Source organism: Meleagris gallopavo, chromosome 10 (assembly GCF_000146605.3).
Source record: "Meleagris gallopavo isolate NT-WF06-2002-E0010 breed Aviagen turkey brand Nicholas breeding stock chromosome 10, Turkey_5.1, whole genome shotgun sequence".
In the NCBI taxonomy this organism is placed as follows: domain Eukaryota; kingdom Metazoa; phylum Chordata; class Aves; order Galliformes; family Phasianidae; genus Meleagris; species Meleagris gallopavo.
Genome location: NC_015020.2, coordinates 9,999,048 through 10,021,173, shown reverse-complemented (window position 1 = coordinate 10,021,173; position 22,126 = coordinate 9,999,048). Strand labels below are relative to the sequence as shown.

Below are 22,126 nucleotides of genomic sequence, written 5' to 3'. Positions count from 1 at the left end.
TGGTGTTATTAAGAAATAAATTCCACTTTGAGTTTATTCCTACCATTTATATTTTGTAGCTTTTTTTTTTTTTGGTTAAATCCACTTCTCGTGTTCTGAAAGAGAATGAGTCCTTTAAAGCATAACAATTCTGAGAATTGAGCTTTTTGCGTGAGTGAAAAAAGGAACCATCACTATACTTCAGTGAAAGCAAGCAAGAGACTTGCAGTGCAAATGTTCTTTCTAATAGAACTCTCTGCAAGTGCTTTCTATTTAGGTACAACAGTACTTTTTGTCCTAATGGACAAAGCATAAGAAAAAAATGTCTTTGGCAATGAAGATATTTCTCTGCTGATAGTAAAAGGCTTTGGTCAAAAGGATCACCCAGAAGCCTGAACATCCATAATGCCTTCCTGTAGTGCTGACACGCTCCTAAAATATTAATGGGCATCCCTGTCCTACACGTTGATGGAGGATGGAGGTAACCTCTCCATTTCACACTTGTGCACAGCAGGTTATGGAAATTCTTGGTAAAGCAATGAGGTTTGGGCAAAGTTCAGTCTTCCAAGTTGTACTTTAGTGCCTGGCATTTTCCTCTGTCAAATTACCGGGTTTGGGATGCTTGATTATGACTTCTTTAAATGTGAAAGTCATAGACGTAGGGAATGAACAAGAATAAAGATGACTGGCTCCCATATTGCACATCTAGACATTTTCAGATGCTTTGTGAAATGGATCTTTAATAATGCGTATTTTGTATTATATAGATATTCAAAAATCCAACTGCTCAACTCCAAAACGCTGCAGTATGTAGTAAGATAATGCTTTAGTGATTTGAAAAATTGTGAATGCACATCAAATTATCATATACAAATTTCAAGTGATCATGTATATGTATTTAAAGCAATCATGCCAAATGCCTTCTCGTATTTAAACAGGAGAAAAAAAGATTAATTTATAAAGATTTGGACGGTCTGCTCAACAAATTTTTTCATTTACTTCGTTGATGTAGTTTTAATTCAAAGATTATGGAAAAATTAGTATGCTCTATTATACTTGAGTTGTTGATAACCCTTAAAACTGTAATTACTGTACATTTCTGTTTAAGCATCCTAAATTAACTGAAATAGTGTTAAAACCCTCCATGATACTTTATTACAGAATTATTAAAATAATGTGTTAAGAACAGTTTATTTTTAAATGATAATTAGGCTGGTGATCAGAGAATTAGTCAGATATTTACCTCTCTGGATATAGTTTATGTTTTTCTGTGCAGATGTATGTATTTCCACTGAGGTCTTCCCCCTATTTCTTTATGGAGTTATCAGAAAAAATATAAGGGATTATTTTTATGAAGACGGACTATTTTTTTTTAATTTCTCTTTATCCTGTATTTTGGTCAGGAATTAGAGATCCCTGGCAGCCTCCTGCTCCACTGCTCTCCGGTTTCTCCGGTTTTCTTTGTGATAAAGTCAGGAATGTGGGATTCAAAAAAGAGCACTGTTAGGCATCTGTGATTTCATTATCACACATAGAATCATTGAATCATAGGATGGCTTGGGTTGGAAGGGACCTCAAGGTCCTCCAAACCCCCTTCCTCAGGCAGGGCTGCCAACCTCCGTATCTAACACTAGAACCGGCTATTTCAAGGCACTCTTTTCCTCAGATCACAAACCATTGGTGCAGCAGATTTTTTGGGCTTCCTTCTTGGCCCACTAAGAAAGGTGACTTGATCTCACCTCTTCTGAAAACGAGACTTGGATTTGTAAGAAAGAAGAATGGCTTGCTATATACTTGAGTAAATTATGTAATTTCAGCAGTCCTGATTGCTGTCTTCACTGAGACTTCAATCAGCAGAAAGTCCCCAGTGCTGAAAGGATACCAAGACGGCGCCCAGGCGGAAGTTGCGATTTTCCACTGAAGTTTCATTGCAAAATGAATGGTAGCTGCGGGACTGCCGAACAAAACCACATCCTCCTTGTAGCTCAGCCTCATGTTCATTTCTCTGCTAACCACTAGTGCTGAGGAAGAAAGAAATGAAAAAGAAATGCAGAAAGCCAGAAGGAAAAGTAGGTGATAGAATAGGCTATGGGTATTGGAGAACAGCGGAAGTATCAAATTCATATAAAATGAAAGTTACTAGGGCTTTTTTGCTTGTTTAATCTTATTGTTACCTCTTGTATTTAGAATTATTTTTGATTATGAATATTCCTCCTTCTCCATATGGTTTAGGATATATTTTTCTTCAGGAATATATTACAGCTCATTCTTCACTTAAAAATACGCTATAAATCTTTGAGGAGCAATGAAGAAGATCAGAGTGTGCACTTGGAGACACTCAAAAATTGCACAAGATCCTGTCATTTCTTGTGACGCCATGACAAATTCCAATTAATATGGTTACTCCACTAAAACTGTTCAGTGCTTTTCAGGCTGTATATTAGGAGAAACTTCTCCAAAAGAGCAGTGAGGCATCGAAACAGGCTGCCCAGGGAGCTGATGGAGTCACTGTCTCTGGAGGTGTTCAAGAATTGTGGAGATGTGGCAGTGAGGGACGTGGTCAGTGGGCAATATTGGTGGTAGGTGGATGGTTGGACTGGATGATCTTAGAGGTCTTTTCCAACTGTAATGATTCTATGATTCTATAGTTCTGTATTTAAGTAGAAAAAAAAAAAAAAGTAGTCATTATTAACATTACTTCATCATGAGTGTAAGCATACATTACAACTTGTTGCATTTAAAGAAGAAAACTAAATTAATCATTAATAGAAAATGTATGAAGAGAAGTTTACTCTGTTTTTTTTTTCCCCAGATAGTCGGGTAGTTAACAAATTAGATGTTTTAGTGAAAAAAGCTAAGTGAGATAAATACACAGGAAAACGAAGAGAGTTGTGTTAAAGAGCATGTATTATGAAACATCCCTTCGCTCTGAGTGCTAGGAACATTTGTTAGAAAACAGCTTTTTATTAAGTAAGTCTTTAATTCATTGTCATTCACAGCATGGCATCTACCACATTTCTTCTTCTATTTTAAGTAGTGTAGAACATGTTTAAAAGAGGTTTTGAATTTTTTTTTTCTTTACAAATAAGTAGATGAAAGGGAATAAGTGTATTCAAGTCCATGAAAGGAATTTATTGAGTCCGTACTTCTAACAAAAAACTGATGGTAGACCACAGAACATTTCACTTATAAAATGCAAAATCACTGCAACAAATGAAGAAACTATTGGAAAAAAATTATAGATTGCAAAATTTTTACTAAAAAAACTCAACTGTCTTAGCGTATTCCATTCTGTTTCTAGAATACTTCTCCACCAGCTTTAGCAGAAGCAACCACACATACATTAAAAACAAGCCAGTTAAGAGTTCTGTTTTGTTTCACTTTAATAAAATATTACCTATCCTGAGTTGTAACAGGAGGCATCTACAAATTCATAACCACTCAGGGGTCTAGCTTTTACCTTCTCACAAAAATGGGAGCCACCTTTTGTCATTTCTGTTGTCTTGCTTCTTTGCTAGTTCCTTATACTCTTTTGACCTTAGAAACCTGGGAAAAGAGTCTTTTGCCATGAGACTATAGATTAACCTCTGGGCATCATCAAAACAACTGAGGGTGGGTTCTGAGATGTTCTGAGAGATGTGATTTCTTGTATGGAAGTCAATATTAATCTGTAGGAAAGAAGGAGGAACAAAATCAATGTCAGTTTGATTGGAATGCTGAGGTCTGTTTGTGTACAGGACATAATCAGCTTCTGCATTTCCTCCCACATACCCAGGCTGATGCCAATTGGCAGAGAGGTCATCCCTTCTTTTTCTAGCATACCAATTTTTCAATTTTATTTGGTTCTTAGACAATTGGCATCACTGGGGGAGAAAAAATAAAAAAGTGGAAAACTTGATTTTGATTATTTCATCTTTCTGCCAGACCAAATCCTATGAAGTACAGATCACCAAAGAGCAAATTAGGCATTAGAGCAAATCAGGCTCTGTTTCACACAAAGTTTTCCACCTGGTAAATTGCTGGTATAACAATGGAAGGACAGCCAAGTTGAAATTGAGTTTTCTGTCATTCCAAGAGTTCTGGATTTGAACTTTCCACTTGATTTCCATCCTCAGTCAGTACCCAAAGTACATGCAAAAAAATCTTTACCTCCTTTGGAGCATCAGCTTCGATAAAGTCAGCATAAATCTTTTGGGCTTTGGCTGCGATCTTGGTGGAAGACTTGGTTTTTTTGAAGTCCTCACAAGCCAGCCAGAACTCTACATTCTCCTCACTGAACTCTGACTTCAAAAACTTCCTAAAAGCTGCCAGGCCATCTGGAGAAAAATGCATGAGACTGAGGGGTAGAAGGAAGTTGAAAAATCAATATAGTTTCTATAATGTGTGCATTTATATGCAGGATATATAGTGTCACTTATGTTTCTGAAATTGTTTTGCCCACCAGCCAGCAGCTAGCCCCAGGAAGGCTGTTATGGGGAAAATGAGTAGGGCATGAAACAACTGCAGTGGTAAGGTGATGAAGGGAGTTCTGCCAGTTATTAACAGAGGAAGGCTCCCAATACCTGCTTCGTGTGAGCCAGTTTCTCCAGTGCTCATTATTCAAAAGGAAATCAGTGTCATGGTGGTCTATAAGAGGATTTGAAGCAACTAGACAATCAGGGACCCCGCTCTAAGCAGCATGCTGAACATTAATTTGTGCTGTGGCAGTGTGCTGATCTCAGAGTTGAGGCTGGCCTGGCTAGATAGCTCCTCTGCCACCTTTCAGGTAATGAGTTTCAATTTGAGCAAGGCTTACATGTCACCAGCAGTGGCTCAGAGTACATGGTGAGGTGGGCAGACAGCAGTGTGCAAACCTGCTGGCAATGTCTGTGAGTTGGTTTGACGTGGTTTTGTTATTTTTAACACTTTTCATGTACTCTTACCTTTATTAGCAAGTAGCGTATCCACAGAGTCAGACCAAGCCAGTGTTTCTTCTGTGTTTGACCTATGGAAACAACATCTATCCTTGAAAATAGCATCGTGATCTTTTGCCTGTGCAGGCCATGGTAGCTACTCTATCTTTTGGATATCCCATTGAGGGAGCACTTTTTGGGGCGGGGGCATAGAGGACCTAGACTCATAAAACAGAATGTTATTTGACACTGGAAAATTCATCCAAGAAACAGCATTAATAATGTTTACAACTGATTGAACTACAGTAAAAACATAGGAGGGATATTAACGTTCTAGAGTACTGAATTCCTTCTCAAGTTCAAGTGGATTAACCATCGATATGACACTTACTGCTTGGAATGAGTAGAATTACCTAAACAGTTATCATGTTAACACTGGTAACCTTATGGGCTTTCTTCCGCAGTTTCTTAGCAGTATAAAAATTTGAATACATGTAAATAAGGGTTAAAGTAAAAACTTTCAGTCCTACTAAATTTGGCTTTGATTGAAATTAACACTTTATGAGCTTTTAATTTAAACCTCCAGCAGAGAAATAAAACTCCCTTGACCAGTATTATTGTTATTGCTTACAATTTTTGTTTGGAAGAAAACGGCTTCGTAAAAATGAAGCACTGTGCAGAGATGTGCCTCTTAGCACACAACTTCCAACGGAATCAATGTGTGCCTACCTGCTTTCCTGTATGCTATTTTCCTATTTAATTTTCTCAATATCAGGCATCTCCAAATGAACGTTAGTCTCGTAACTACCATTTAGCAATAAGGAAGAATAAATCTGATTGGTGACACTGGTCATATTCTGTTTGGTAAGGAGTATATTTCTTCACTAAACCTCAGTTCAGTTGTATGCAACTGAAAATTTTTTGAGATAATTTTTTTGTTGAGGAAAAAATAAAAAAATATATAAAATCTGAAAGATATCCTCTAGCAAATCTTGCAGGCAGGTCATTTCAAGAGTCAGTCAGTTCTTCATGTTACCTCTAAGGTCACGTAGTGAAAGATAAAGGATTTACTTAAGCTGGTATCCTGTAATCTACTCCAAACAGACTAAGTAGGAGGTTTTTTCAAACATCCTTTGAATTCTAGTGAAATTAATGCACATTTAAAATACAATTTTTTTAAAAGTTCAGTGGGAACGAAAAATAGGTTTTGTTGACATTTTGCACTGAACAAAGAACGTGAAATAAAACAAATAGTTCAAAGGGCAAGGCCAGAGCAGAGTAAGTGAGTAAGTCATTGATTACTCCCTCCCCTCCAAATTTTAGATGCAGATTTTGTATACAGTGAAAAGAGGATGTGAGTGCTAGAATACATGGAAAGGTATCCAACAGATCCTGCCTCATGTTGCTTTTATTGAAACTTTTATTTTATACAAAGATCTTGAGAGGAAACCAAGTTTCCCACCCTGTGATTATCTAACTTACACAGGTTACGATGGCATGGGGATTTGAAACTGAATTTACATTCCATGTGAACGTAATCATCACTTGACTTTCTGGCAGCTCTGGAAATATTTGTATGCCTCTTCCCTCTCATTTGGTAGTAAGGGGGAACTGAAGAGTTTGGAAGTGCTTTCTTTCAGTGCAGTCAAAACAAATCATGGAATTTCTTACAGACACATAAGTCATATTTTCTGACTAGCCTCTGTTCCTCAAGAAACCTCACAAATTAATTGTGTGTAAGGGCAGGCAGGGAGAACCAGAGGTGAAGGAGAGTGTTGTTGGGTTGGCAGAGCATCACAAGCCATTGGCAGTGTCTGTGGTCATGATGGGTGGGAAGCTGGGATATGTGAACAACAGAATGGAAAAGGATCCCATGTACCACTAGTGCTATTTTCTATATATATTTATCAAGAGCTTATGTGATTATAATTAAGGAAAATGCTTTTTTACACTAAGGGCAGTGAGGCATGGCACAGGCTGTCCAGAGAGGTGTGTCTGTGAGACGTTGTGTGCTAATTAATCAGCAGAGAATTTCTTTCAGTGACAGTAATAAACTCTAATTAAATATAACAAATTTGGGGTGCTTCAGCAGAAAAAAAGACAAAGATAAGACAGTATAAACATAATTCTGCTTCTCTTCCTCATCAGTAATGCTATTTTATTTAACATTTATTAGTCAGAGAATGATCTCACTGATTTCATTGGATTTAGATGGGAATGGCAAGCAGAAGTGACAACAAGGAACTAAAATCATCATTTTACACTGTAAGGGGGAAGGAAAACAAAAAGTGTCCAGATCATTTAAAAGTTGACCATCTCATAAAGAGCCTAAGATTAAAATAGCCATAAAAAACAACTCACTTCACTGGCATTTTTTGTTCCACTGTCTGACTGTCACGGGTAGGGCAGAATTTCTTTTCCTGACTGATCTTCAAGCTGAAGGTGATATGATAGCAGGAACAATACAGTTAGCATGTGCATCCCCACAAAGTACAGTGCAAGCTGACAGACTGCTTTTAACACCTCCTTTACAATTTTCTCTTTCAGAACTATGGCTTATTTTTCAGCAGTGGCCACGCTATCTTATAGTTATTTTCTGAACAACATCTTATTGGAGAAATCATCTCACTGACTGTGGAACAGCAGGATGGAAAATAGGTTCAGTTCACCTGGCTAGAAAATTCTTCATTGTATTTCTTTTCTCTTATTATTGTATCTGCTCTAAGCACACCTGCGACTTATCCATTACCTTACACACCTTGAAGGTCAAAGCCCTTGAAGTGTTTCTCTCTCATTTATACAAACAAATCTTCTTACACTGATGCTGTTACAAACAATGGGGTCGTGTGGTATTTGAAAACTGTAATGCAGCAGTTTCTTCTGCTCTTACTGATACTTCACTTGGTGTGATCTCTTCGAAGAGCACCACTCTGTCCCAGAAACACCCTCATATAATTTTTCCTTTTGCTGTGATATCTCTTTCTTTATTCTTTTCTTCACAACGCTTTTCTTTCTCAGTGTATTCCTTACTCTCCTGAACCATGAGGCTTTCACTTTCATGCCTCTCTCCTTGTGGTGCTGTCTAATCTTTTGCTGCCCTTACCCAGCTTCCTTTAATAGAGAAAAATATATATATTTTAGCTTAAGAATAAGATGAATATTGGTAAAAGAACAAATGGATATAAACAGTAAAAAAATTTCATTGGGAAAACAGAAGGCTTCAGAAAGTGCCATTGATAATTTCCCCCGGTGGGGTTTTTGTCCTCTCTACTTCTCTGTACTTCAAATATAGAGACTGATACGTTATGAAAGAGATTATTTTACATTATCGCCTTTGATAATAGGAAACTAGGAACAATGACCCAAGGTAGCCCTTTGAGCCCTACTTTCTTAATACTGAACAAGATTTCTGGCAGCAAAATGAAGCTATTGGGTTCTTTTCTGCAAATTTCTTATCTTTGAATCCACTTGCTTCTAAAAGTAATAATAGAATGACAGAAATAAGAACTACCATTTATTCTCTGCCATTAATTATTTGGTCTAATTTCCACAGAATATATACCATGAACTATAAAATAGTGCCAGACAAGACCAATATTTTACTGACATTTCATAAGGAGAAAAATTGTTGTGGTATTACAACACATCCATCAGCTACTTGTGCAAATGTGTTGGTTATTCATAATACACTACATCAAACAAACAAGCTCTCTATTGACCTGCAATGGATTTGTGAGTGTGCTGCCTTTGGCGGATGATAACAGAGCTAGAACTGTAGGACAGGGAATGTGGATTCACATTTCATCCTTCACCCCTATTACTTGATAAGGACCAACCTCTTTTATGAAAAGGTATTGGCTGCTTGGAGCAATTAAGCCTATCATTTTGTGTTCTGCTTAACCACACCTGAGCTAGATACCACTATCTCAACAGGCAGTGTAAAGCAACTCTTCAGCTCGCACTGTTGGTGTATTAACCTAAGAAATCACTTGCATTTTTTATATATTCCTAAAAGAGGTGCCTTATACTCACCTTAGTGCAACGTGAGAAAATGTCACACTCTCCCACAAAAGTTTTAGTGTGTTGCTGTCAGGTTCAATCTCTTAATGCCCTTCAGCACTTGGCCTTTGTTGAATCCATTCCACAGCGAGGCTTGTTGGATATTACTCCATATAGCATAACCTCAGGAGGAAAATGAAGGTTCTCTTGATCCAAGCAATACAAGTAAACGTAGATTTACCACCTTTCTTAAGTTGGAAGATGACCTAGGCACTGCTGGCATCCAGGTGAAATGGAACCACCTGTCCAAATGTATTTGCAGATGCAAATACATTTTAATCACAGCACTATGTAAATACCCATCTTCCACCTTCCAATAATACGTGGACAGCTTAGAAACACATTTATTTATTTATTTTTCCATGTGAATAACTTTGTGTATCTTCAGTATGCCACAGAGCTATTTTGCATAAAGAAATTACCTGTTATTTTCCACCCAAGCAATGCGTCCCTTCAGGTAAAAGATTTGATTTCCAGAACAATCTGTCAAAATGTTTTACATCATGTTGTGCTCCTTATGTACATGATTTCTAAGTGCTATACAAACACAAATGTTGACTAAAGGGGAATTGGAATCAATTCTCAGAAAAAACTATGCAAGCTTGAAGAGTTTAAATTAGTACTAGTCAGCAGATTGTTAGTCCCAGATCTTGTCCTGGATGAACAAACTACTATTTTTATAGCAGCAGATTAACAAAAGTTAGTATTTGCACAAGAAGCCCATATGGTGCAAACTTAAAGGGCAGTATCAGAACCTTGCACTTGGAGATGGCTATAAATTGCATCAACAAAATAATATATGAAAAGTAGGCATGATGCTCATAGAGAGCTCCTGAGCCATAATTGCCTGTATTAGTTGTCCTCTGAGTCGTGCCTTGCTGGCGGTGTGTTCCAAACCAAGCTGGGATAGGTAATGAATGAAAGGGAAAACCAATACACCAGTGTCTTTGATTGTGAAGAAACAAGTTTCTAGGATACAAGAAAATAGCACAGTGAAGAAACAGCTGCTTAGGAATTGTAGTTATGTTAGGTTTCAGCTTAACCTTCTGTTGTGTTTGAAAACTAGGTATCGACTTTCACAGGGTTGTTTTTCACACTACTTAATTTTAACTAAGTTTTCTAATGAAGTCAAGGATAAAGTCTGAATCATAATAACTCCTTCTCTTGTGAGTTGACATCTGAGATGTTTACGCCAACACATGTTGTTTAGGGAAACAGAGATAAAAGCTTTAAAGTAAAAACAGGCAGCCTTCACGGCTCAGTTCTCACTGGCTGGTGTTTAAAAAAAAAAAAAAAGGAAGATGGAAACAAGACAGCAGGAGAAAAGAAGAAATGGAGGCAAGCTGGATGTTGTATAGAGGACTGATATTTATATTTTTGGCATACAGCCACCAGGAGCTAAACGGTCATTTGATTGAGACATTTGACTGTAATGCAAAAAAACAGAGGGGGGTCTAGCACAGGTATCTGAGCAAGGTGTTCATGCATGAGCATGAAAGCACTGAAAAGAAGATGATTTTATGCATTTTTTTTTTTTTCAGTTGGAGCCTTTCAATGTTATGCATGGAAAATAATTTGGAAGGGAGAGGGAACTGTATTCAAAGTTAATTAAGGCAGCTGAGCAGCTGAGGACAAAAAGAAAGGAGAGGAAAAATAACCTGCCATTTGTGAGTCACTTGCCTCTATACACCACAGCTTCTAAGAGCCACATTATCAATTGCCTACAGTTGCGGTAGAAGAAAACCTTTCTTTTCCTTTGAGATTCATTATGTTAGAACTCAGTCCTCTTGTTTCTTGTCAGTACAAATATTAATTAAGTTGTCATTTGCACAATATCAAATCCCAAAAGCCAAAGAAAAGATGTGAAGATGTGTATTTTGATCTCCCTCAAGCTATCTAACAACAGCAGATAATAATTCAGTTAATTCAATGCATCTAATCAGAGCTAGGTAAAAGAAAATAAACAGGCAACAAACATCTGTGCTACAGAATTCTGTAGATTATTTCCCCCATACATTAGAGCTGGAGACTTCACGTATGTAAGGAATAGAGTGAAGTGTTGTTAAGAGGCATTTTGAGAGCTCTTACTGAATACTGAACAACACACACAAATCCAAAAAGCTGCTACATAATGTAATTCCCAAAATATATACCCAGTAGGCTTCGTATGTATTACTCATATCAAGCCAGCTAAACAAGAGGATTTATTTAACTGTGACATTGATTCTGCCAAACCTAGAGAAGCCCAGCGATGATTTCTGGCACGGTCCATGCTATAAATACATCCCTGCAGAGCTAGCTTTCAATCTGATCAATCCTGTCTCTCTGAAGCATGGAGAAGTGTCACGGACTTGTACTAAACCTGTTTAGTTCATCTTCCAGCACTTATTTTTCTGCCACAAAAAGGAGTCTCCTATCTAGCAAGCAGATAATTCTGTCCTTTTGGTTTATCTTTGTGCCCTTTGTCTTCCTTTCTCTGAATTTATCTCGACTTTCTTCTTATAGTAGTTCCCATGGCCTCAGTCTGCTGTAAATCATGGTTCGTAATTATCTCTGAATAACATACATGCCTAAGTAGCTACCAAGAATAGCTTATTTGTTTGTTGTAATTACAAAACTCATGCAAGGGACTAGCACTGTCAGTACTATGGAATGATGGTTGTGAGGAAGGCCTCCCTGGCGATAAGCAACATTTTCCATGTTCCTGTGAGAGGAAACAAAGGCGCCTGATGACTTCTATTTATCACTGCAGACAGTTTTGAGTAACTGCTTGGGTTTTTTGCTAAGAAGGAAATGTCTTACTCAAAGCACTGTATTTGTCATGTCTCTGAGTTTTGAAACAGTAGTAAATGTATTCTTTTACATTTATTTCATCCACGGCAAGAGCAAACAAACATTAGATTCTGTGAAGATATGAAGTAACGTGATCACCAGTTGAGAATCTGGTTGTAAACATACAGATTTTATGCCTGTGTTGTAACAGACCCACTGTTATATCTCAAGTGAACTATCAAGTATGGCATTTGAGAGCTGATGTGACTCTGGGCAGCCTGGTCTAGTGGCTGGTAACCCTGCACACAGCGTGAGGGTTGAAACTAGATGATCATTGTGGTCCTTTTCAACCCAGGCCATTCTATGATTTGAGAGGATGCTATTTATGGAGGGGAGCACACAAAGGAGCGTTTATGTGCAGTACTGGATAGTCAGCCTTAGGGCACAGAACTACATACTGAGAAAAACAGTTGATTGTGTTACTTAACTGGCTTCATACCTAGCTTAGCATGAGGGGAAAAATGATGCTTCCTTCTAAACAGACATATGCATCCACATGACCAGATGTTGAATGACACATGTTGTATTAAAAGGGCATTCTTGGCCCTTGACTGCTGTTCATTTGGTTGGGGAAAAAAAAAAAAAAAAGAAGAGAATGCAAATATTTGATAGCAAAGCTAGTTTATACAGCATAGTTTAAATATAAAGAAAAGATGTACATAATAAGAAAAGAGTATATAATATGTCTCTATAAAAATTAAATAGGCATTCTTATCATCCTCTTGAAATATGCAATAGCTAGATTTTAATTATGCAGTAGCTGTAGTTAAAATCCATATAATTTTTACATTTCAACTAACTAATGTTCCCATGTGTTTTGCAGTATGAGAAAATACTACAAATATTCTATGCTTAGTGTAGGAAATACTGCAAAAAACAAAATCATGTGCAAAGGTTAGCTATATAGATTCAAACTGTGACAAAACTGTCTTACAGAATACATGATGGGTGTTATCAAATAGCGTTTTAGACAACATTTTTATGTCAGAAACTCAGATTCTTCTTTCTAATATGATAACAGCTCCTGCTTGAGTTAAAAAAAAATACTGTACAAAATCTTCACACGACATGTCTCAGCAATAAGTTGCCTGGTTGTCTACAGTAAATGGGATTACTCATTAGCAACAAAACTATGACCTGGTATGAAAGCATGCAACTTTGCTTGCCACCTATTTACACCACCTAAGGATTTGTAATTTATAACACATGTACAACTTGCTTGCAGTAGCTAGAATTCATGAGGGCTGAGTTCCCTATTGCCAGATGGTGAAGTCTGGTCGCACACCCTGGAAATCATTGACAGTAAAAGACCGTGATCGCCTCCTAAGAGTGGGACGACCAGGATTTCTCCCCTTAACCAAATTCAAATAAAGATCAGATCTTAGGAAGCGTGGATAGCTGTCTTGCTCCATCAGCCTGTAGACTGTGTTTTGTGCTGCATCAAAGGTGGTAAGGACGGGCTGTTCAATATTCTGACTTGTAACTTCTTTGGTTTTAAAGTCCAAATTCACCTGGAGAATGAGGAAAAGTGTACTTATTTAATGTGCATTAACACAATTCTTTTGTTGTCTGTAGCAAAGATATTGTACATTGGTGAAAGAGTTTTCTGATAAAAAGGACTTTGAATCCCGTATATTACACAAGATTGATGCCATAGAATTAGTGTATTCCTTTTCAGTTGTGGCTGCCAGAAAGCCTACATAAATTTGTCACTGGTACACTGGAGAACCGATAAAATATCTGTTAAGATACAACCAACACATTTTGATGCGGTGGTATCTGATTAAAAGTAACTCACTATCAGCAATCTTGGAATAGTTGCTGCCACCAAGTTTTGCATCACCAGCCTAAGGCTGAACTCCTTCCTTTTTCACTTAAGATACACGTAGAACTTTGTCTCATTAGAATACACTAGTGTATATTAAAGATTTCTAGATGCTGTATGGGGTTTTGATGGCAGGAGGGTGAGAAAATTCTAAGAATTAAAATAATTTTAGTGAGTTTCTGGAGGCTTTAGAGATGTGGAAAGCATATCAAAATATTTATTCCATGCACTGGTGCATTCTTCCTGGGAAGATTTCACACAGAAATCATAGAATCATAAAGTCATAGAATGGCTTGGGTTGGAAGAGACCTCAAGGATCACCAAGCTCCAACCCCCCTGCTGCAGGCAGGGCTGCCAACCTCCATATCTAATACTGAATCAGGCTGACCAGAGCCCCATCATTAGGTTACTCTTGGTCAAAGTATGACTTCCATGCTCTGTCCCCTCCCCAGCTTTCTTCCTGCTCAGCCTTTTGTTTGTCAGTCTCAAGGCATGACAATATCAGGGCTCAATGTCCTACAATAATTGCGCATAGATTATTTAGATTATGTATTAGCAATGATAAGTTCCGGCTCAAATAATTAGAGAATCGTAGAATGGCTTGGGGTTGGAAGGGACCTTAAAGATCATCCAGTTCCAACACCCTGCCATGAGCATGGCTGCCAACCATTAGATCAAATTATGAGTTTTTCTTTTTATGTAAGGTCCACCCACTGAGATGCTGCAGGAGAAGGAGTGAAAAAGGCTCGAAGTTTTGAAAGTGGAACTAGTAAGCCAGGCCCCTGTCAAAAGTGGATCTGAATGTTATATGTAGTCTGTGAGAATTATGGGTGGAGATTGCACCATTTTGTAATCTTTCTCTTAAAATAAGAATTACACTTATTTCACCTTTGTTATAGGGAAGTAGCAGTTAGAGTTTAACTTCTGCTATTCTGACAAGTTTAAAAAAAATACAAGGGAAAGGGAGAATTGGCAAGTGCCATATTTCTGCTCAACCTTGACAGAATTAGAGAAAAATCTAAGTCCAGAATACCTACTGAGGAGGCTGAGCTTGATTTCATTAAGAGTTCATCATCTCCTTCCCAGAGCAGGCAAAAAGAAGAAAAAAAAAAAGTGTTCTTTTTGCTCATTTACGATATGATTCCTTCGTAACACATTTCAGAAAAATGAAGAAATTGTAAATATTAAGACTTTTTGCACTACTGCAGTAATTAAAAAAAGGCCTTCGTGTTAATTAGTATTTACATGTCAACTTGTTTTTATCTGTGTGCTGTCAGTAACATAGCAGGAATGCTCAGCCAGAGCTTTGAAGATGGAGAACGTTAATAATGAAAAATCTTTGCTTAAAACATTATCACTATCATTTAGGGGATATGTTTAATTTAGTAAATTCTTCTAGCCTCCTTCAGTCTTTTGGCTTTAAAACAAAAGCTTCTGAGTCTGAGCTGTGTAATCATTTGACAAATAGTTTAATAGAATGGGAGAATTATTCTGTTGTTCTGGAAGCAGCATTGACTACAGGCAGATAATACTTCTTCAAAAATGCTAGCCGATACATTTCATGGCAGCATTAACATTTATCATTGCTATTTTTCTACTAAATTAATTGTGTGTGTGTGTATATATGTACGTGTGCATATATCCTGGCTTTACAGACCAACAGGAATCTTTGATTCCCGTGATCTCATATTTAAACTCAGAGTTCTATCCTTAGCAGAGCAATATGGAGTGGGTTTTGTAAGGAGTATGGAGATGAATAAACTAAGCAATTACTTCCAGGCTTCCTTCCAAAGCTTTGACATGTAAGATACAGTCTCCTTAAGTCAGTGACAACACAATTAATGGTTGTTACTGTTTCTGGACACGCACTTCTTAAAAGCAGATTTCATCAGGCGCAGTTGTGGAAAACACTGTGTACGCTGCAGAATGTTTTTACTGTACCTCTTTTGGAGCATCTTTCCGTATGAATGTTTCATAAATGCTCTTAGCTTTTGGGAAAAGTTCGTTTGTAGTTTTACTCTTCTTGTAATCCTCACAAGCTATCCAGAACTCAATGTTCTCCTCACTGAACTCCGTTTTCAGAAATTTTGTGAAGGCATCCAATCCATCTACAGAAGGGAATATTGAATTGTGTTAAATGAATATATATATATATCCTTATCAGACAGTTAATATCTTCAGGCAGTCTAAGCAAAGTCACAAAACGGGTTGTGCTCCCTTTAAATTACATTGCATCATAGATCATTATTTTAAATTGCATAAGGGCTTTAAAATAACTGCATGCTGTAACTCCCATGACAGAATTCTCGGTATTGATTACCAGGACCTTAAGAATGTATAAATGGAAGCAATCAAATCATCTGTATGTATCTGGAAGTGATGGAATTTGCTAAATATCAGATTGAATTAGGTTAACCCAAATGCAATGAGAATCTCTGCTCACAAGTAGACAGTCTTCCAGCCCACTGCAGCTGGATTATGTGCGTGTCCCTCCAGAATGGAAGGACAATGACATACGTGCATTTGATATCTATGTAAGCAATGGGCCATTTCAAATAATGGCCATCTTGGATCCTATTACTGTTTTAGGAACAAACTGCACCAAAGCTGACAAATTCTTTTTTTAGGTCCATTGAACATGTTTTCATTTTTAAGATTTTGGTCTTGCAGTCAGGAATATTTGAACAATATTCAAATGAAAGTGATATAATAAATCTTTGTCATAGCCATCATGAAGGGTCAGTTCTTTGGCCACATGTTGCCTTCCATAGCTCTTATTATTTGTAAAGCAAATGATTGTTGCCTTGGTATGCTTTTATGTCCACTAAAAATTCAATGCTGAATCAATCATTGATTCTCAAGAGTTTAAAACCACTGAGATTGTGGCTCTGGATGGATTTATCTGTATGAAAGGGAGTACTAAGGATATGGGCCAGAAATACTGCTCCTAAGCTAGAAACTTGATATCTCCAAACTTCTTAGATCTTCTGTAGTCATTTAAATATCTCTTATTTTCCCAGAGTTAACAAAGACTAAAATAATCTAGCTCCAATGTAACAATCAACATTTAAACTGACATTTAAAGGATGACTTGGCTAAACTTTTTATATGAAGATCAATACATTCCACTAAGAGCAATGTTTCCATAATGATCAGTTCACTAAAGTTCTTGTCTTCAGGCAAAGTCCCAATGCCAGTAAGTTGTTTGACTAAGTTCAGAATGAAACATGCAGTCAATATACAAAGATACAGTATGATTTCCATGCAAACTCAGATTTCTTTTTGCTATTTTTATCTTGGATAAAAAAATTGCTATTTTTATCTTGGATTAGAATTGAGAGGAATTTTCTTTCAAGTTCTCCCCTACTATAAGCTTATTTTAATGTTATCTCTATGCCACGCATGGCTAGTTACCCCTAATAGAAAAATAATCGCTATAAAATGTTTAAGAACAAAGAGGCTGTCACTTCATGAAAGATGAACTACGAATACTGATGATAATACAAAAAAAATTAGCCTTTATTGTACAAGCTATATAATAAGGCTGGACAGGAACAACGCGATACTGGGCAGAGGCCAAATGATGGATGAGACTGCCAGCAGATTTCCAACCATTTTTGAAGACTGCCATTTGGGATTTTTATGGTAATGCAGCAGTTAGCTCATCGGAACATGGCTCTTCTTTTTGACAACACTGAAAAACGTAGTCTAGAAAAGATAAGATAGCCTTCTGCTAATGTGAGTGAATAATGTTGTAAATAACTGATGAGCGTGCCACTATTACAATGGATTTTTCCAAGAGTCTGATTAGAATTCATACAGCAGAAAGGCATTTTATTCATTACAGAACAATTTAATTACCTTTGGCTGCCTTTTACTAGTTATTGCAGAAACTCTTCACTTCCTATCACTTTGTCCAATAAAATAACAAGCTTAGAAGTTATTTTCAACTACTTTCAGTAGTTGACAGCATGCTGTAGCCTAAGCACATGAGCAGAGCAGGAACACATGCTGCTATAAATGACCCAAAGTACCTAATTTAGGACAGATCTATTTAAGTGCACAACTGCGTTTTGTAATTTTCCATCAATTTTCCACCAGCATAGTCTTCAGGAAGAGAAGAAAAGAGTACTAACCTTTCTGGGAAAGCAGTTTGTCAAAAGATTCGCCCCATTTCATTGCTTCTTCAGGAGACACACTGCTTAAGAAACAAAATACGGTTTTGTGGAGCTGTGCATGCTGTGTATTCATCAAGTTATTTTGATATGCTCTCAATTACTATTATTGCTCTGGGCCATTTCACAAAGTGATAAGATTCTGTTGCTGTAGGAGCTCTATTACAGACTTCAGAAACATAGAGTGTAATGTTTTCTGGCTCTTTCCTGAAGAGTTGCCTTTTTTTTTTTCCTTTAAAAAAATAAAGATTGGAGCAGAGATTTTTCTTTTAATGTTTATTTTGTGCTTCTGTGAGGAATCTTTGAGGAAATAGAGGTGATGCAGTATGGCAAAACTCACAAGGTAAGCAGGTCAGTCACCTGGTTAGTTAGTAAAAATGCTCTTGCAGAGATGTGGTTCTGAGGCTGCATTACCACAGCCTATTTGTGATGAAGTAGGGGAAGTTCAGTAGGCTGAAGACGAAGCTGTAGTGGTATGGTTTAGATGATAGTTTTCTAGGGTATAAGCACTTACAGTCTGGTTTGTTCACCACAAACATGTTTCAAAGTCACGTTATTCTGAGATGCTGCACTCAATTTACAAAACTCCATGTATTCTTCATCATCTGTGCCAAGTTAGATGTATTTCTCAATTATTTCCAATATTCTGTCTTAGAGAAATAAACAGGTAGGAAAAAAAATAATAATTTTGTTCTTCCAAATAAAAATTTCAGGAACCTCTCTGTTTTTGTGCTGTATAGGTTATCCCTATACATACGCATACACTGGGACAATACAGGAATTGGCACAAGGCTGGCATTAACTTTATCATGCTAGGACTGTGCCTTAGTTCTAAGTCTGAAGGTGAAGAGTGAATATTCAACATTTAGAACCATTTTCATTTGGTGACATAGCATTGTACTCTGAGAGTGGGAATGTCCTCATTTAAGCAGTTTGTCCAGGCTAGTCGAAAGTGGAGCTGAGAACCAGAAGAACTTGTTCTGCATTGAACACTTTTGGAAATGATGCCTCTTTCCTGCCCCAGGCTCACATTTTTTCTGCTGCCTGATTTACGTAGCTTGGGTTCCCTTGGCAAAATCTGTAGTCACATGAATTTTAGACAAAGGGAAATTCCAATGACTATGAGAGGGAATTTAAGCCAGAAATGCTCTCAGTTTTGTATAAAAAGTAAAAGGAGGATTTTTATTTTATACTTTTACAGGTGTCATGTGTCTCCTAGCTGAAGTCATTGCTTATAGGAATGAAAATTCTTAGCTAGGGAGAGACAAACAGTTCTCAAGGCGTACAAATAATGGAGAACTGAAATGTGAGAAATGAACGTAGGCCAATAAAGCAGGGGAATTCTGGATTCAGGGAAAGCGAGACCTCGCTCCCTCACAGAGTTTTTAATTATGGGAAGTACAAAGAGTGCAGATCTCTGAACTGTGTGTGCTTGTACATCTGGGAATAATGGGTTACTACAGCCACAGAAATGAATTTGGTAATGGTGAAAGATAAGCCCTGACAGCTTCAGAGCACATACACAGTCCAGTAGTGCACAGAATGCTGGAGAGGTTCTTTGCTGGAAACTCCTAATGCGATTTCTTCATTTTCTTTTAGAAAGAAAGTAGGTTCACAGATCCCCAAGACATTGGCACACCAGGGAGTGCTGCCATAACAAAGAGAAACCAGAACCTGGGTTTGAAATACCCAGCAGTACTCAGCCACCCAAATAAAAATGAGCACTGAAAAGGTATCATCTGCCTACAGGTGGCTTGGAGACTGTGCTTTCTCATTTTAGGTACAATCTTAGCACAGTTTTACGTGTCTGGAACTGAGGAACTGAAAAAGGTTGTTTGCAACGCTCCTTTACCTTTGTTCATAGCTTCAACATCTTTTAAGTGAACTGTAGAACCACTGAATTAAGCAGAACAGCACAACAAAGAAAGTTTGGGGGGGAAGGGAGGGTGTAGAGAGGTTGAGAGAAGCAATGAAATCCTCCCCTGGGAGCGTGGAGAGGGAAGTCTTTCAAATCATGAGTACATGCCATCATTTGGATAGCCACGATATTTACACATATGAGAAAACAATCTGGTCAAAGCAGTAGATCTTGGCCCCTAAAGCAGTAATTGCTTAAACAACATTAACAAGACTTAAAAAAGAGATGGAATCTCTGAAGTTTTCTGCGGTGGAAAGAAGGGAGCTACTAATTTATTAGGCCTTGGAGTTGCAATACTTCTGCAGTACTTTTCACTCAAGACCTACAAGTGTAATTCTTCATGTATCTCTGAGATTCTGGTGTCCTGGTGAGGTCAAGAACTAAGTTCTCACTGAATTTAACAAAAATAATATTTCACTGCACATCTTTATGGGAAATAGTGTCATAGAGACAATATTACAGCAGTGTTTAAACATCAGTATTTGAATTTGGGAGACAAGATGGTGTTTTGTCAATTCTGCAATTATCAAGGAACTATATATCCAGTATTTGAGATGCATCCAGAATTCTTTGGAAAATCTATTTTCTCAAGAGCTATATGATTTCCTTCTAAACAGTAATTTTTCACCTCCATTTCTGAGTAAATGCTTGCTTGGGATAACCAGTGGACTAAGAAAAACGCTGTTGCCACGAGTAAAGATTTTTATATATGCGCACATGTGGGCTACAATCTGCACTTAGATGTGAAAACAGTACTGGTGAGTTCTTTTGTTCTATGCCTGATAATTCTATACTATTTCTATGCTTGAGTTAGATAGTCAACTTTAAATGAAACAGATTTTGAAAGTATTACTCTCTGCCAAGTCTGAATGCACACATGCATATGCAGGAAATGTTCTGGGTCACACTGAAACTTCCTAGAAGGAATCCCTATCATCTCTGCCTTTTATAATGCCTACCTTGATGCTTTTGTCAAGTCTGTCGGTTTACCAAGATGTTCAGCTTCGTGTAATTCAGATTTCTGCAGGAGAAGGCTCAGTCTGTTTCTCTTCTGCTTTGCTCTACAACAGAGTTCAAATAGCTTTTAAACCAACTTTGTTAAAAGATTTTTTCCAGGCATTTCTTTGACTAATATCTCTGCCTCTGCACCCCAGGTCCACAAAGGTTCACTTACACTAATATTTCTAATACTTCTCCTATTTATATTATTCACATTAACAAATTTCTTTTTCAGACATTAACATGAATTGCATGTGAAGCACTAGCAAACAGAAGTGGAAATCTTTTCTTTTTCAATGCGTTTTCCACTAATTTTGAAGGAGAAGGGTGAAATTTTATATTAGGAACATGAGCACAATTCATGAACACATGAAACAGTTGGCTCAGCATCTTCTACTTTTAATGTTCTGCAAAGAAAAAAGGAAGCAGTGCTTCCTCACACTTGCAGTCTTTAAAAAGAATATTTTCCAGATCGTACTTAGGGTTTAAAAAGCATTTTTCAGAACTTTGTGAAACCTGCCTTTCTTATTTACTTAGTTTATTTATTTGTTTCTTGTACCTAAAAACTATTTCCTTGATGAATGAATATTTCATGTCTACAATTCCCAGGCTTGCAGTTCACCAGTTTTCACATACACTGGTCAAAACGAGAAAGATCTGCGCCCTAAATTTACACTCCCGAGCTATGTTAGAAGAATCCTCTGTGTAAACAACACTCAAAGTGTCAGCATGACCTTAAAACTTACCCGGGCTTGCTTGCTTTATTTGGCTCTTCTTTAACTGTTGATTTCATGACTTTGTAATAGGATTTATCCTTCGAAGCAGAAATGTTCAGTTGAGGGAACAAAAGAACTGGGTTCTCCATCTTCTAAAAAAGCGTCCCAGTTTTACAGAATGCTTCTTTAAGTTCCTTACAAGGGTTTCATCTCTACACGTGGTGCATTCAGCAAGGCGTGTCTCGGGCTGGGTTCCCCCAATTGGCTGTAGAACAGTTTCCAGAGCAGGTTGTGGGAAGGAGGAGGTTTGCCACCTTAGCTGTCTGTGCAGCTGCAGGCACACAGGACTTTAAGTAGAGTTCTGCTTTTACAGTCGTCATTTAAGGAAGTGAGATTACAACTTTGCAAAATGGCTGTTGCTCATACAGACAAACGCAGCTTTTAGCAGAGCGACTCCTGGTTCTGTGCTTGTGGAACTCCACGTCCTAGAACAACTAGGATGATGCCACCATCTTCTCCCAAAAACGTGTGAGAAGTGCGTATAGCTCCTCTAAAATGAACTTTAATGAGAATCACTTTGTAGTACAAAATGGGTAACATTGCCCTTAAGCTCCTAGAAGAACTTCCAGCTGACCTTAAATTGCCTTCTGCAGTCTCAGATGCCATATGTTGAACACAAAGTTAGCTCTACCTACAACATGCTAACTGGAATTTCAGCATTTCTGAGGCTA

The 22,126-nt window shown here is 37.5% G+C and overlaps 2 protein-coding genes across 3 annotated transcripts; both read right to left on the bottom strand.

Moving 5' to 3' along the window:
- Positions 1–2,936: 2,936 nt before the first annotated feature.
- LOC100545490 (regulator of G-protein signaling 21) lies at positions 2,937–4,594 on the bottom strand. The gene is made up of 2 exons (XM_031554795.1): positions 4,129–4,594; positions 2,937–3,647 (listed from the first exon to the last, which is right to left on the bottom strand). The coding sequence occupies exons 1-2, from the start codon at positions 4,309–4,311 to the stop codon at positions 3,444–3,446; spliced, it is 387 nt and encodes a 128-aa protein (XP_031410655.1). The 5' UTR covers positions 4,312–4,594; the 3' UTR covers positions 2,937–3,443.
- Positions 4,595–12,327: 7,733 nt separating this feature from the next.
- On the bottom strand, positions 12,328–21,747 carry LOC100543319 (regulator of G-protein signaling 18). Of its 2 annotated transcripts, none has more exons than XM_010715680.3 (5): positions 21,426–21,747; positions 20,640–20,741; positions 17,724–17,788; positions 15,529–15,695; positions 12,328–13,273 (listed from the first exon to the last, which is right to left on the bottom strand). In XM_010715680.3, exons 1-5 carry the CDS (start codon positions 21,542–21,544, stop codon positions 13,016–13,018), a joined length of 711 nt encoding a protein of 236 aa, XP_010713982.1. In that variant the 5' UTR covers positions 21,545–21,747; the 3' UTR covers positions 12,328–13,015. The 2 variants fall into 2 exon arrangements, with proteins under 2 accessions (XP_010713982.1, XP_003208664.2); XM_003208616.4 differs by having other exon boundaries at positions 17,724–17,785; positions 21,426–21,746.
- Positions 21,748–22,126: the final 379 nt, after the last annotated feature.

Coding starts and splice junctions, on each gene's coding strand:
- LOC100545490 (XM_031554795.1), bottom strand. CDS start 4,311: ATGCATTTTTCTCCAGATGGCCTGGCAGCTTTTAGGAAGTTTTTGAAG. Junction 3,648..4,128: donor AAGCTGATGCTCCAAAGGAG/GTAAAGATTTTT, acceptor TCTTTCCTACAG/ATTAATATTGACTTCCATAC.
- LOC100543319 (XM_010715680.3), bottom strand. CDS start 21,544: ATGGAGAACCCAGTTCTTTTGTTCCCTCAACTGAACATTTCTGCTTCG. Junction 17,789..20,639: donor GACTTGACAAAAGCATCAAG/GTAGGCATTATA, acceptor TTGTTTCTTAAG/CAGTGTGTCTCCTGAAGAAG. Junction 13,274..15,528: donor GGAAAGATGCTCCAAAAGAG/GTACAGTAAAAA, acceptor CTCATTCTCCAG/GTGAATTTGGACTTTAAAAC.